Source organism: Chiloscyllium plagiosum, chromosome 17, assembly GCF_004010195.1.
Source record: "Chiloscyllium plagiosum isolate BGI_BamShark_2017 chromosome 17, ASM401019v2, whole genome shotgun sequence".
In the NCBI taxonomy this organism is placed as follows: Eukaryota; Metazoa; Chordata; class Chondrichthyes; order Orectolobiformes; family Hemiscylliidae; genus Chiloscyllium; species Chiloscyllium plagiosum.
This window is the reverse complement of record NC_057726.1, coordinates 33,127,537-33,140,803: the sequence shown is the minus strand read 5'-3', so window position 1 is coordinate 33,140,803 and position 13,267 is coordinate 33,127,537. Positions and strand designations below refer to the sequence as shown.

At 40.9% G+C, this 13,267-nt stretch overlaps 1 protein-coding gene across 3 annotated transcripts in view; it reads left to right on the top strand.

Annotated features, from left to right (window-relative positions):
- jph3b (junctophilin 3b) overlaps window positions 1-13,267 on the top strand; it is a 165,386-nt gene that overhangs the window by 70,648 nt on the left and 81,471 nt on the right. The window contains exon 3 of one of the 3 annotated variants that reach the window (XM_043706817.1): window positions 1,125-1,854. The exons of the other annotated variants lie outside the window; for them this stretch is intronic. Within the exon in view, the coding sequence (XP_043562752.1) occupies window positions 1,125-1,152 (28 nt within the window). The 3' untranslated portion in view covers window positions 1,153-1,854. Of the gene's footprint in view, window positions 1-1,124; window positions 1,855-13,267 lie in introns of those variants that run through there. 3 annotated transcript variants of the gene reach the window in all.

Below are 13,267 nucleotides of genomic sequence, written 5' to 3'. Positions count from 1 at the left end.
CAGCACAGAAACAAACCCTTCGGTCCAACTCGTCCATGCCGACCAGATATCCCAACCCAATCTAGTCCCACCTGCCAGCATCCGGCCCATATCCCTCCAAACCCTTTGTATTCACATACCCATCCAAATGCCTTTTAAATGTTGCAAATGTACCAGCTTCCACCACTTCCTCTGGCAGCTCATTCCATAAACGTACCACCCTTTGCGTGAAAACGTTGCCCCTTAGGTCTCTTTTATATCTTTCGCCTCCCGCCCTAAACCTATGCCCTCTAGTTCTGGACTCCCCGACCCCAGGGAAGAGACTTTGTCTATTTATCCTATCCATGCCCCTCATGATTTTATAAACCTCTATAAGGTCACCCCTCAGCCTCTGACGCTCCATGGAAAACAGCCCCAGCCTGTTCAGCCCCTCCCTATAGCTCAAATCCTCCAACCCTGGCAACACCCTTGCAAATCTTTTCTGAACCCTTTCAAGTTTCACAACATCTTTCCGATAGGAAGCAGACCAGAATTACATGCAATATTCCAACAGTGGCCTAACCAATGTCCTGTACAGCCACAACATGACCTCCCAACCCCTGTACTCAATACTCTGACCAATAAAGGAAAGCATACCAAACACCTTCTTCACTATCCTATCTACCTCGACTCTACTTTCAAGGAGCTATGAACCTGCACTTCAAGGTCTCTTTGTTCAGCAACACTCCCTAGGACCTTACCATTAAGTGTATAAGTCCTGCTAAGATTTGCTTTCCCAAAATACAGCACTTCTCATTTATCTAAATTAAACTCCATCTGCCACTTCTCAGCCCATTGGCCCAGCTGGTCCAGATCCTCAGTCCAACACCAGCACCTTCACGTCAAAGCTTTTTTCCTCACCCATTGTCGTGTTTAGTTGTTTTATTTTCCATTTGGTTAACTTCTAACTCCATTTTCACCGTGATATTTAGACTGGAGATTTCTTGTCTTTATTTCAGCCCTTTTAACTCCTTTTGAATTTTGTCTGTTCAATCTGCGCGAGTCCACAACTGTATTCTCTGTGACTAAACTATAGGATCAGCAATTTATATGCTTCAGGTGCAGGACTAGCTGCCACCATCTCCTGCTCTCTCTCTCACTCTCAGGTTCTTGAAGATTGACATCGACCAGTGAGGTTCATTGATATCTGAAGAAACCCTGCAACTTGATACTACATTGGAGCTGTTCACTTCTCCAAAGCAACTCCAAGGCAACGTGAACCTTGTGTATCTTGTAACCAGGTGGTAATGCTAATTAGCTATCCTTTATGCATTCAGCTCCATTCTAGTTTGGCAGTAAATATAAAACCTAACATTCCCAATACCTCCTTGTGATACTTGGAGACTAACAGTTTACTCAGATGCTCTGAGCACTGATGTTTTTTACCATTTTCCACAGGGTGAACACCTGCACTTTCTTGTCAAGTTTCTTGACTTGATTCTCTTTTGTCTCCACAGCAATCAAACCACCCAGACTTGTTACTGGGCAGAATTCAGAATTGGTCACATGATTGAACTGAAGAGATAGTCCCCAAACAAACTATCTTATAAACTTTGTATTTCTAACAATAAAATTTGTATTAGCTTCACCACAAACGTTTAGGAAATATATCAAGGTCTTCCATTTTTTGGTCCATTTTGCAAACAGTTTAGGAATCCTGGGTTACCAGTAAAAGTGGCATTGAAACGTTAGCATTTGGATGAGATGGCAGGTTGAGTTTCAGAGTGGTAGTTTCATGGTACAAAGTGGCTCAGAACTCAGTTGTTATAATTACAGATATTAAGTAGATGAACTGCTTCATGGTGAAATATTTTATTCTGGAGTGAGCCAGTGCAAGTAGAAGGTAAATTTGCTACCTTTAGGGAGCAGCGCATGCTGAATATCTCCAAGACAAATGTGTCTTCTTTGGCAGCATTGCTTGGCAGCTTGCCCTTTCCATCCTGTGTCTCTGATAGTCTTTCTTGAGAATGGAGGATGCACTTCAGGGAGTTATCAATTATCAGATTATCTTTTGTGCATAGGGTGAGCATCAGCAGGCAGGGAAGATGGAATTGTCTGCATTTGAAATGCAAATAGTAATGTGATTTCAAGCACCTTGCTGTCAAAAGAACACTGATTATTGGAGACAGCTGATGTTTCAATTATTATGAAAGACATATGGAAGTAAACTTGTTTGCACTTGGGAAACAGGATTAAACAGAAGAGCATCTATGTCTACAGATCTGTGACAGACATGAATAATGTAAAGTTAAGATCATTATTTAACTTGGATTCCTTATGGCTAAAATAAAGAATGCAAAAAGGTATTACGATATTTCAAGTTTGTGAGAAATTAGAATGATTTAATCCTTACCAGATAGTGGATTTGAAGTAAAATCTCCATCAAAAGTAATTAATGTCAACTAATTCCTTTAAGAAATTCTACTGAACAAATATTTTGTCAAGACCAAAAATTGAATGATTTAAACATATGTTACTTAGATATTTATAGTATTATCTGACACACAACTAGCAGTTCTTTAAGGAAACAAGGAGTTATTAGAGTAAATTAGTTTTTTATTTATTTGACTTTTTCATGTCACTGACTAATGTTTTGCTGCATTCATGCTGATAATAATCCTTTCATTGTTGGCCACCAAAAGCTTCCCAGGCTCTGTTTTATCATGGATATGGTGTTTTACGAGCTTACATCTCCCAAGTATTGCTTGTTCAATCCAAGTTTCTTTCCTTAAAACTCTAGTGGATAGGCACATTCTTTTACATTCTCATAGAGCTTCTGTCTCCTTCCAGATCTCTCCACATAAAGAAGAGCAAAGAGATAACTAGTAACTCTAATATGCTGTACCTTTTTAAAAAATTTCCAGCCTGGTTGTCTCTTTGCTCTTCATCTATTTTCACTCTGTTATGGTCATTTTCAGAGATATTTAGCTGTTGCTTCTGAGACAAAGGTGGAAGTTTTGCTCTCAATCTCCTGTCCATTAATAAGTCTGATGCTGATAATCTGTTCTGTAGTAGTGATGATATTGTTTAATCGTGCAAGATTTATATCTTTGTTCTTTTTTGATAAATGTCTTAATTGTATGAAATGCTCACTCTGCTTCTCAATTCATTTTGAGGATAGTGGACTGAACTTGTGACTTGAATAAAATTATGTCTCCATGCAAATCTCGAACTGCTCATTTGTAATTGCAGACTATTTCTGAGACTACAGTCTCCAGGATGCTATATGATGAGAAGATTTCACTGAGCGATTCTATCATGTCTTCTGCACTGATCTTGTGTAGACAGTTTACCTCAACTCATCTCAAGATGTAGTCTATGATAATAATGAGGATCTTGCCTTTGAACTTGAGTAAATCCATTCCGAGGGGATGCCATGGGCCTGATGGAAAGCATAAGTATTAGAAGTTCCTTCTTCTCTGGCTGTTCATTGCATATGACATACAATTACTAAGAATTTCTTGTAAGAAGCTTCAAATTCCAAGTCACCAAACTGATCATTGTACTCTCACACCACGCTCTGTAATGCCCACGGATGATAATAAAAATAAACAAAGCATTACAAGAGTAAATGCATATGGTAATTCTAATCACTCATTGGACCAATGATTGTTGATAACTCATTGGACAAATGATCGTGGAACTCGATGCTCAGCTTCTTGAACATGTGAACGATCTTGGGAATTCATTTTGAAATCCAGTTCTTTAATTCAAACCTGCAAGCTCTTCAACCTTGTGAATTAATGCCAACTTTAATATTCATTCCTGATGAATAAAGAACATTCTTGTTTCCAAATTACATGAAGAAATTCTGTGATTTAACTTTCCTTATCTTGAGTAATGTTATGCGTTGGACTTTTGTTCTCAATTATATTTTTGAAACTCCCTTTAACATGATTGAGAATGGCTGCAATTTAATATTTTTAAGCCATTTCAGCTGGACTGATAAAACTGAAACATTGGCCACAGTAACCAGTTTAAAACCTGTGTATTTCCATTCATTTCCAGTTTTAACATTTCAGGATTAATTCTCAGAATTGTTGATTTTTCCTGGAATTTTGTTTTGCTATTTTGCAATGTTTTGTCTTCTTGAACCAGCATTGGTTTCACAACAGTTCTCTGTTTGTTCACTTTATCCTGTATTGGAATTTTGAAGGTTTTTCCAAAATGTCCCACTCTCCCACAGTTGTGGCTTTGCTGAGCAATTGTCCACATGTGGGGCTTGTTCCCTCTATGTTTTGGACACTTTAAGATGGCACTGGATCAGCATTGGTCACTGCTCATTTCTCCCTAACCTGAGTTCAAACGATAGGACATCTAAGCTCATTGTCTACATTAGGTCCTTTAGTTAAAAATTTGCAAAAGTTTTATTAATAAAATCAAAGGGGACTGGAACCTACAGTTGGTTAAATTAATATGCTCAGTGGATGGAGCAAGCTTGATGGGTTGAACAGCCTTTTCCTATTCTATGCTTGTTTCTAATTGTTTTGAATCAACCTGCTTGGACAAATTGTGCTACATCTGGCTCCAAGGGAAATGATTAGATTAGATTACATTAGAGTGTGGAAACAGGCCCTTCAGCCCAACAAGTCCACACCGACCCGCCGAAGCGCAACCCATCCATACCCCTACATTTACCCCTTACCTAACACTACGGGCAATTTAGCATGGCCAATTCACCTGACCTGCACATCTTTGGACTATAGGAAGAAACCGGAACACCCGGAGGAAACCCACGCAGACACGGGGAGAACGTGCAAACTCCACACAGTCCTCAGGTGGGAATTGAACCCAGGTCTCTGGCGCTGTGAGGCAGCAGTGCTAACCACTGTGCCACCGTGCCGCCCACCAGGACACTATCACTACACTACAATACTCACGTTTGCTTATATTCTTGTGAAATTGTACATTTCCTGACAACAATTTAAGGAGCTGATAGTTAGGTAAAGGTAATTAGAGGTTAAGTTCCTCATGTCCTGCCACCCAAACAGAAATGTACTGATTAGGGGAAAGTTACGCCTGCTGCCCATTTTAATAATGCTTCTCTGAGCTTCTAATCATCAGTGATGCAAATCTGTGCTCGAGGCAAGATCAGCAAACGTCTGCCTTCCAAAACCTCATGGGACAAGAAACTGCAAAAATCACAGTGAAGCTACACTCAGCTGCCAGAAATGAAGCACAATTAAAGCAAGCTCTTATAAAGATTTTTTTTCCAAACATTAGACTAAACTAAATTACAATTAAGCTCTGGAATCAGGGAGATGCATTAGCTGACAAAATAAATAAGGGTTTTAAAAACCTTTGAGCTCATGCTCGTAATAGCAACAGAACACTGTTAGTGTTAAACCTGTTATTTGTTGAGCCTGGTTGAAATGAACTTATGTGCAACCATTATTGTCAAATCAGAGCAAAATAACATTTATAAAAATCTAGGGCTCAATTTTCCCAAAATTTGACAAAGTGTTAATTTCAGGGAGTTTCACGGAAGATTTCCTCCAGGAGCTCTCGCAGATTTCTTGCTTAATTTTATACGCCTCACCTCATTAACTATGTACCATGCCTATATGTTGAAGACATAAATGAAATATCAGACATTTTGTTTCCTTGATGCCAAGAATCTCATTTTTCTATTGTTGTCATATTTTCCCAACTGCCCCATCATTGCCACATTATTCAGGGGCTGGGGAAATTCTGCCTATGTGCCAACATTTCCCAATTGATCTTGTCCAGTACAAATGAACATAGCATCTACTGGTACAAGATCATGTAGGATTAAGTTACTGGAAAGTGAAAAGTATTGGACTAGATATTCTCTTTGATGGCTAACAAAATAATTTCATCTTATAATTTTTTAACTAGCTGTCCTGACACTAGTAAATAATGGTCACATTTACTTATACAAGGCCGTTCCCCTCAATAATAAGTATGCCATTTTGGATACTGTATGGGGGGGATGACCTACCAGAGGACAGCCACAGTGGCCAGGTTTCTGGCTCAGAAGAAAAGTGGGGGGAATAGCAGAGTAATAGTGAAAGGATATTCAATCGTGAGATGAATAGACACGAGATTCTGTGGTCACGATCGAGACTCCTGGATGGTAAGTTGCCTCCTGGGTGCCAGGGTAAGGGGTATCCCAGATTGAGTCTACAGGATTTTTAAGGGGGAGGGAGAGCAGTCAGAGGTTGTGGTACACATTGGGACCAATGACATAGGTAGGGAACGGGAGGAGAACCTGAAAAGAGAAAATAGGGAGTTATGTTGGAAGCTAGAAGGCAGGAAGAGCAGAGAGTAATCTCAGGGATTCTATCAGTGCCACATGCTAGTGAGGCTCGGAATAGAGTGTGAGTGCAGATGAACGCTTGGCTGCAGGGTTGGTGTATGAGGGAGGGCTTCAGATATGTGGATTATTGGGATACCTTCGAGGGAAGGTGATACTTGTACAGAAGGACAGGTGGCACCTGAACCAGAGAGGCACCAATATCCTGGGTGGGGGGGGTTTGCTGGAACTCTGTGAGAAGGTTTAAACTAGATTGGCAGAGGGTGGGAATCTGAGCTATAGATCAGATGATGGAGTAGCCAGATACAGTGTGCAGAGAGTCTGTGAGGTGGGATAGGCACTTGACAGGGCAAAGGTGCAGTCAGTGTGATGGGTTGAGGTGTGTCTATTTTAATGCAAGAAATATCAGGAATAAGGATGATGAATGCAGAACATGGATCAGTACTTGGAACAGTGATGTTGTGACCATTACAGAGACTTGGATATCACAGGGCAGGGTTTAAATGTTTAAAAAGGAATAGTGGAGGAGGTAAAAGAGGTGGAGAAGTGGCATTGCTAATCAGGGATAGTATCACAGCTGCAGAAAGGGAGATTGTTGAGGGGGTTTGTCTATAGAGTCAGTATGGGTGGAAGTCAGAAACAGGAAAGGAGCAGTCACTATATTGGGAGTTTTCTACAGGCCCCCAATAGCAACAGAGACATGGAGGAGCAGATTGGGAAGCAGATTTTGGAAAGGTGCAGAAGTAACAGGGCTTTTGTCATGGGTGACTTTAACATCCCTAATATTGATTGGAACGTCCTTAGTTCAAATAGTTTGGATGGAGCAGTTTTTGTCAGGTGTGTCCAAGAAGGGTTCCTGACGCAATATATCGTAGACTGACTGGAGGGGAGGCCATATTTGATTTGGTGCTTGGCAATGAACCATGTCAGGTGTCAGATCTCTCAGTGGGAGAGCATTTTGGTGATAGTGATCACAACTCCCTGACCTTTACTATACTCATGGAGAAGGATAGGAGCAGACAGTATGGGAAAGTATTTAATTGGGGAGGGGGAGATTACAATGCTATTAGACAGGACCTGGGGCACCTAAACTGAGAACAGATGTTCTCAGGAAAATGTATGACAGAAATGTGAAGGTTGTTTAGAGAGTGCTGGGCAGATTTGTCCTACGGAGGCAAGGAAGAGATGTTAGATTGAAAGAACCTTGAGTGACAAGGAATATGGAACATCTAGTCAAGAGGAAGAAGGAAGCAACAAGGTTGAGGAGGCAAGGATCAGACAGAGCTTGAAAAGGTTACAAAGTAGCCAGGAATGAACTGAAGAATGGACTTAGGAGAGCTCGAATGGGGCATGATAAAGCTTTAGCGGGTAGGATTAAGGAAAATCCTAAAGTGTTCTACAATTATGTGAGGAACAAGAGAATGGCCAGAGTGAGGGTAGGGCCAATCAAGGATAGAGGAGGGGACTTATACCTGGAGTCAGAGGAAGTAGTAGAGGTCCTTAATGAATACTTTGCTTCAGTATTCACTTCTGAGAGGGACCTTGCCATTTCTGTGGACAGTATGACTCAGACTGATATGCTAGAATAGATTGATGTTAGGAAGGAGGATGTGCTGAAAACTTTGAAAAATGTAAGGCTAGATAAATACCCTGGGCCATACGGGATATAACCTAGGTTACTACAAAAAAACGAGGGAAGAGATTGTTGCGCCTTTGGCGATGATCTTTGTGTCCTCACTGTCAACTGGAGTAGTGCCAGATGATTGGAGGGCAGAAATTGTTATTCTTTTGTTCAAGAAAGGGAGTAGGAATAATCCTGGGAATTACAGACCAGTCAGTCTTCCATCAGTGATGGGCAAAGTGTTAGAGAGGATTCTGAGAGACAGAATTTATAATTACTTGGAAAACCATAGTTTGATGAGAAAAAGTCAGCTTGGCTTTGTGAAGGGCAGACCATGTTTCACAAACTTTATTGAATTCTTTGAGGATGTAACAAAACATGTTGATGAAGGTAGAGCAGTGGATGTGGTTTACATGGATTTTAGCAAGGTTTTTGATAAGGTTCCCCAAAGTAGGCTCATTCAGAAAGCAAGGATGCAGAGGATACAAGGAAATCTAGCTGTCTGGATTTATAATTGGCAGGCACTTAGAAGACAGAGTGTGGTGGTAGATGAAAAGTATTTAATCTGGAGTTCAGTGTTCCGCGGGGATCGATTTTGGGACTGCTGCTGTTTGTGATTTTTATAAATGACTTGGATAAAGGAAGTGGAAGGGTGGGTTAGTAAGTTTACCGATGACACAAAGGTGGTGGAGTTGTGGACAGTGTCGAAGGCTGTTATAGGTTGCAATGGGACATTGACTGGATGCAGAATTGGGCTGATAAGTGGCAGATGGAGTTCAACCAGGAAAAGTGTGAAGTGATTCACTTTGGAAGGTCAAATTTGAATGCAGATCACAGGGTTAAAGACAGGATTCTTGGCAGTGGGGAGGAACAGCGGGATCTTGGGGTCCATGTCCATAGATCCCTCAAAGTTGCTACCCATTTTGATAGGGTTGTTAAGAAGGTGTATGGTGGGTTGGCTTTCATTAGCAGCGGGATTGAGTTTAAGAGCCATGAGGTTATGCTGCAGCTCTATAGAGCCCTGGTTAGACTACACTTGGAATATTGTGTTCAGTTCTGGTCACCTCTTTATAGGAAGGATTTGGGTCTTCCTTTCTCTCCCAATATTTTACCCAGGTTCTTTTGACCATATGTGCATATCTTTGTCTAAAGCCATGTCTCAAAGGGTTATGTAGTGATGAGGTGATGATGTTAAACCCATACTGTTCAACAATTCTTCACACTTTTTGAATGCAATTTGGATGTCAGTGTTATATATTAATTTTTCCACACTTTTACTGCTGAGATGATTGCTGTAGTGCTCAAGTCTTTTACCTTCTGGCTGAAAAGGAACTTTGAGTCTGCAATTATGGGATACCATTCTTGACTGGGTGGGGATAAGTCAGCTCCTAGAGTATGTCATGTTTTGGTACTTAAGTAGCTAACATCTCTCTTTCTGCCACGTGTTTCATACTTAGATTACTTACAGTATGGAAGTAGGGCTTTTGGCCCAACAAGTCCACACCGACCCTCCAAAGAGCAACCCACCCAGACCCATTCTCCTACGTTTACCCCTTCCCCAAACTCTATGGGCAATTTAGCATGGCCAATTCACTTAACCTGCACATTTTTGGACTGTGGGAGGAAACCGGAGCACCCAGAGGAAACCCACGCAGACACGGGGAGAATGTGCAAACTCCACACAGTCAGTTGCCTGAGGCAAGAATTGAACCTGGGTCTCTGGTGCTGTGAGGCAGCAGTGCTAACCACCGTGCCACCGTGTCGCCCAGTTCTGTAAATGTTTTCACTGCCCTTGTGTATGTCTAACCAGTACACAGCTGATGTGGATGTAAGCTTACAATTCTCCATCCCTGTGTGGTCTTGATGAATCTGCTGAAGAACTCTTGTTGCATTGTTTTGGGCATGACTGGATCTGGCTGGTGTCACTCTATTTTCCAGTGCGGTGTCATCTCTGATGGACAAATATAGCCAATGTGACTACCTTTATCTTGCCATCCCTGGATCTTTGCTAAGAAAGCATCTGTAGTTCCTTACTGAGGATGAATGAATTGCTTGAATTAATGAATGAATGATTTGGTTGCCACATTTATTTCACAGTGAGAACAACAGTAAAGTACAGTGAAAAGCTTTTCCACTGTTATCATGATCCGATGCCATTTTGAATAGTTCTACGAATAAGAAAAATAAATAGAAAGATATACAGAGGAACCTTGACTATCGGAAGGACACAGGCGGGCTGTATTTTGTTCGGTTAATCAAATTCCGGATAATCGAATGCTGAATAACATAGTTTAACCAAGCATCAGGACCTTACAATCTTGCCGGATAATCTGATATTTGGATAATCGAATGCTGGATAATCGAGATTCCTTTGTAGCTTGAAATGAGTACATCAGTCCTGAGCCAGCTCATCATTAACAATGCAAGTGCCACCATCCCTCCTCCACTACTCACCACCACTGGATCCAATCAATGCTGAAGTTCTCTAATTTGACTCCGTTTTGTTGATTTCACATTTACCAGGTGATGAATCTTTAAACCTAGATCTTCCATCTTGGAGTTGCTGTGAACTTTATAAGCTCAAGAAGTTACCTTTGTAGTCTTGCTGTCGCTTTGCATAGTTTCTTGTTGCAGATCCCTGCTAGTGGAGGTGATTAGTCTGCTCTATGAATTGTTTTCCATATGGCGATACATAGAACATGGCACATGCACACAAACCTGCGAAAAACTCTCTTCAGCAAGTTCCCAACTCTTAAATAAATTCAGTTGTTTGACTCCTGGTCACAGAACTATGCAGCTGACCCTCTATTCATTGCTAATGAATGCTAATCTGTACTTCCATTTAAATTTATCAAATGCTTCCAATGCATCATCAGCTTTCCAGATCATTATAGCCTATGGCTGTGCATTAATTGCTGAGCCAGTTGGTATTCTGTTTCTTTGTTTTTATGCAATGTACTCAGTTTTTCCTTCAATCTCTCCCTGGCAGGAATTTGGTTCAATTTTCTTGATTTTCACTAAATTAATTTAAATGTTTTAATTTACTCACAAACATTTGCATTTACTATACTATGTCTTCTATCTCCCAAATTCTAGAAATAATTACCCTTTATAGAAAAGGTTAGAGCTTGTTGTATTTATTACAACGTGCTGTGCTGCCTGGCAAGACGATTGCTTTAGGTTGGTATCCTATTACACATTTCATGACTCGCATATGTGCAGTTGTGAATGTGGTCTCTAGGAACACTTAGATATAATAACTAGTTCCTGGCTAATTAGTTCTTAACTCTGCACAGACCATACAACAATATATAATACTTAACATTAATTGCTGATCTTAGAAGATAGTTTACGTAAGTGTTCACTAACTTTGCTCTTGAAAGGTCTGGCTTGAATCTTTAGTCTATAATGTGCACTCCTAAATTCCTTAGCCAGCAGAAATAATTTCTCTCTATCTACCTCATTAGGTGCCCTTAATACCTTAAGACGTTTAATCAAATTATCTATTAATCTTTTAGATTCCAAAAACGCAATCCTAGCCTGTGTGATCTTTCCTGGACGTTTTAACATTTGGAATCCATGACATTTATTCTTTCATGGGATGTGAACATCAGAGGTAAAACCGATATTTTTGTTCCCTTTCGCCCTTGAGCTGAGCAATTTCAGTGGGCAATTAAGAATCAATGACATTACTGAAGTTCTAGAGTCACATGTAGGCCAGCCCAGGTAAGCACAACAGATTTCTTTCCCAAAAGTATATTAGGAACCCAGACGGTTCTTTACAAAAATTGTTGCTAGTTTCATAGTCACTATGACTGAGACTAGTTTTCAATTTCAGATTTTATTATTTCAATTTAAATTCCAATGGCTGCCATGAGCTGCCATGATGAGATTTGAAATGTTGTACCCAAAGCATTAGCTTGTACCTCTATCTCCCCAAGTCATGGTAAATCAATCCTGCACTCTTTCCAAACTCAATATATTCTTCCTAAGATTCAGTTGCTCAGAAGTGAACACATTATTGATGTGATCTAACTAAGGCTTTATATAGCTGTAGCATAACCTCCGTACATTCTAGGCCTTTATTATAGACCATTCTGTTAGCCCTTGTAATTATTTTCTGGACGCATCCCTGCTAAATAATTTTAATCAACATTTCTGGATTCTTCCTCTTTCTATCAGGATAACTCCTTCCAAGGGTGGCATGGTAGCTCAGTGGTTAGCACAGCTGCCTCACAGGTACTCAGGTTCGATTCCAGCCTCAGACAACTGTCTGTGCGGAATTTGCACATTCTCCCCTTGTCTGTGTGGGTTTCCTCCCACAGTCCAAAGAGGTGCAGATTAAGTGGTTTGGCCATGTTAAATTGCCCAGAGTGTCTAAGGATGTGTCGGCTAGGTGGATGAGCCATGGTAAATGCAAGGTTATGGATGTGTTAGGGGGTGGGTATGGATAGGATGGTCTTCACAGGGTAGGTGTGGACTTGATGGGCTGAATGGCCTGTTTTCACACTAAAGGGATTCTATCAACATGTCTGACCTGACTCCTGAACTTTGACTTCAACTACCAACTTAACTAAGACTGTGACATTAATTAATTTGTCTTAATCAAAGACTCTGACTCACTTTATTCTGTAGGTAGATCCTGTGATGCAGCACTTCCAGATTCTTTTCAATTTTGGCTTTCTTCCTGACTTACATTTTGGAATGTAGGGGCAGCTTGCATTATAGAAGATTCCTCCTGTTCTCCCTCCTGCTCTCCCTTTGTTGGATTTCTTCTTTTAGGCAAAAGATCTGCATGGCAAAGGTGGAGTCTGTCTCCAGTCTTCACTAGATATGTAAATCCATCCAGTCTATTTACTTTGTGTTTTTGAGATGGGTTCATTATGATTCATCTGCACTTTGCTTTGCTTTTTTCTTACTTTCCTATTGATGTTAGGCCTGAGAAAATTGAACTTTGTCCTTGGAAGAGTCACTAGTAATGTGAGCAACGTATTGTGGACTATGAGGGTTATTCTGAAAGAGAACAGAAAGTTATCTATTCTCTATTGAAGGAAAAAGTGAGGACTGCAGATGCTGGATATCAGAGCTGAAAATGTGTTGCTGGAAAAGCGCAGCAGGTCAGGCAGCATCCAAGGAACAGGAGAATCGACGTTTCGGGCATAAGCCCTTCTTCAGGAATGAGGAAAGTGTGCCCAGCAGACTAAGTTAAAAGGTAGGGAGGAGGGACTTGGGGGAGGGGCATTGGAAATGCGATAGGTGGAAGGAGGTCAAGGTGAGGGTGATAGACTGGAGTGGGGTGGGGGCGGAGAGGTCAGGAAGAAGATTGCAGGTTAGGAAGGCGGTGCTGAGTT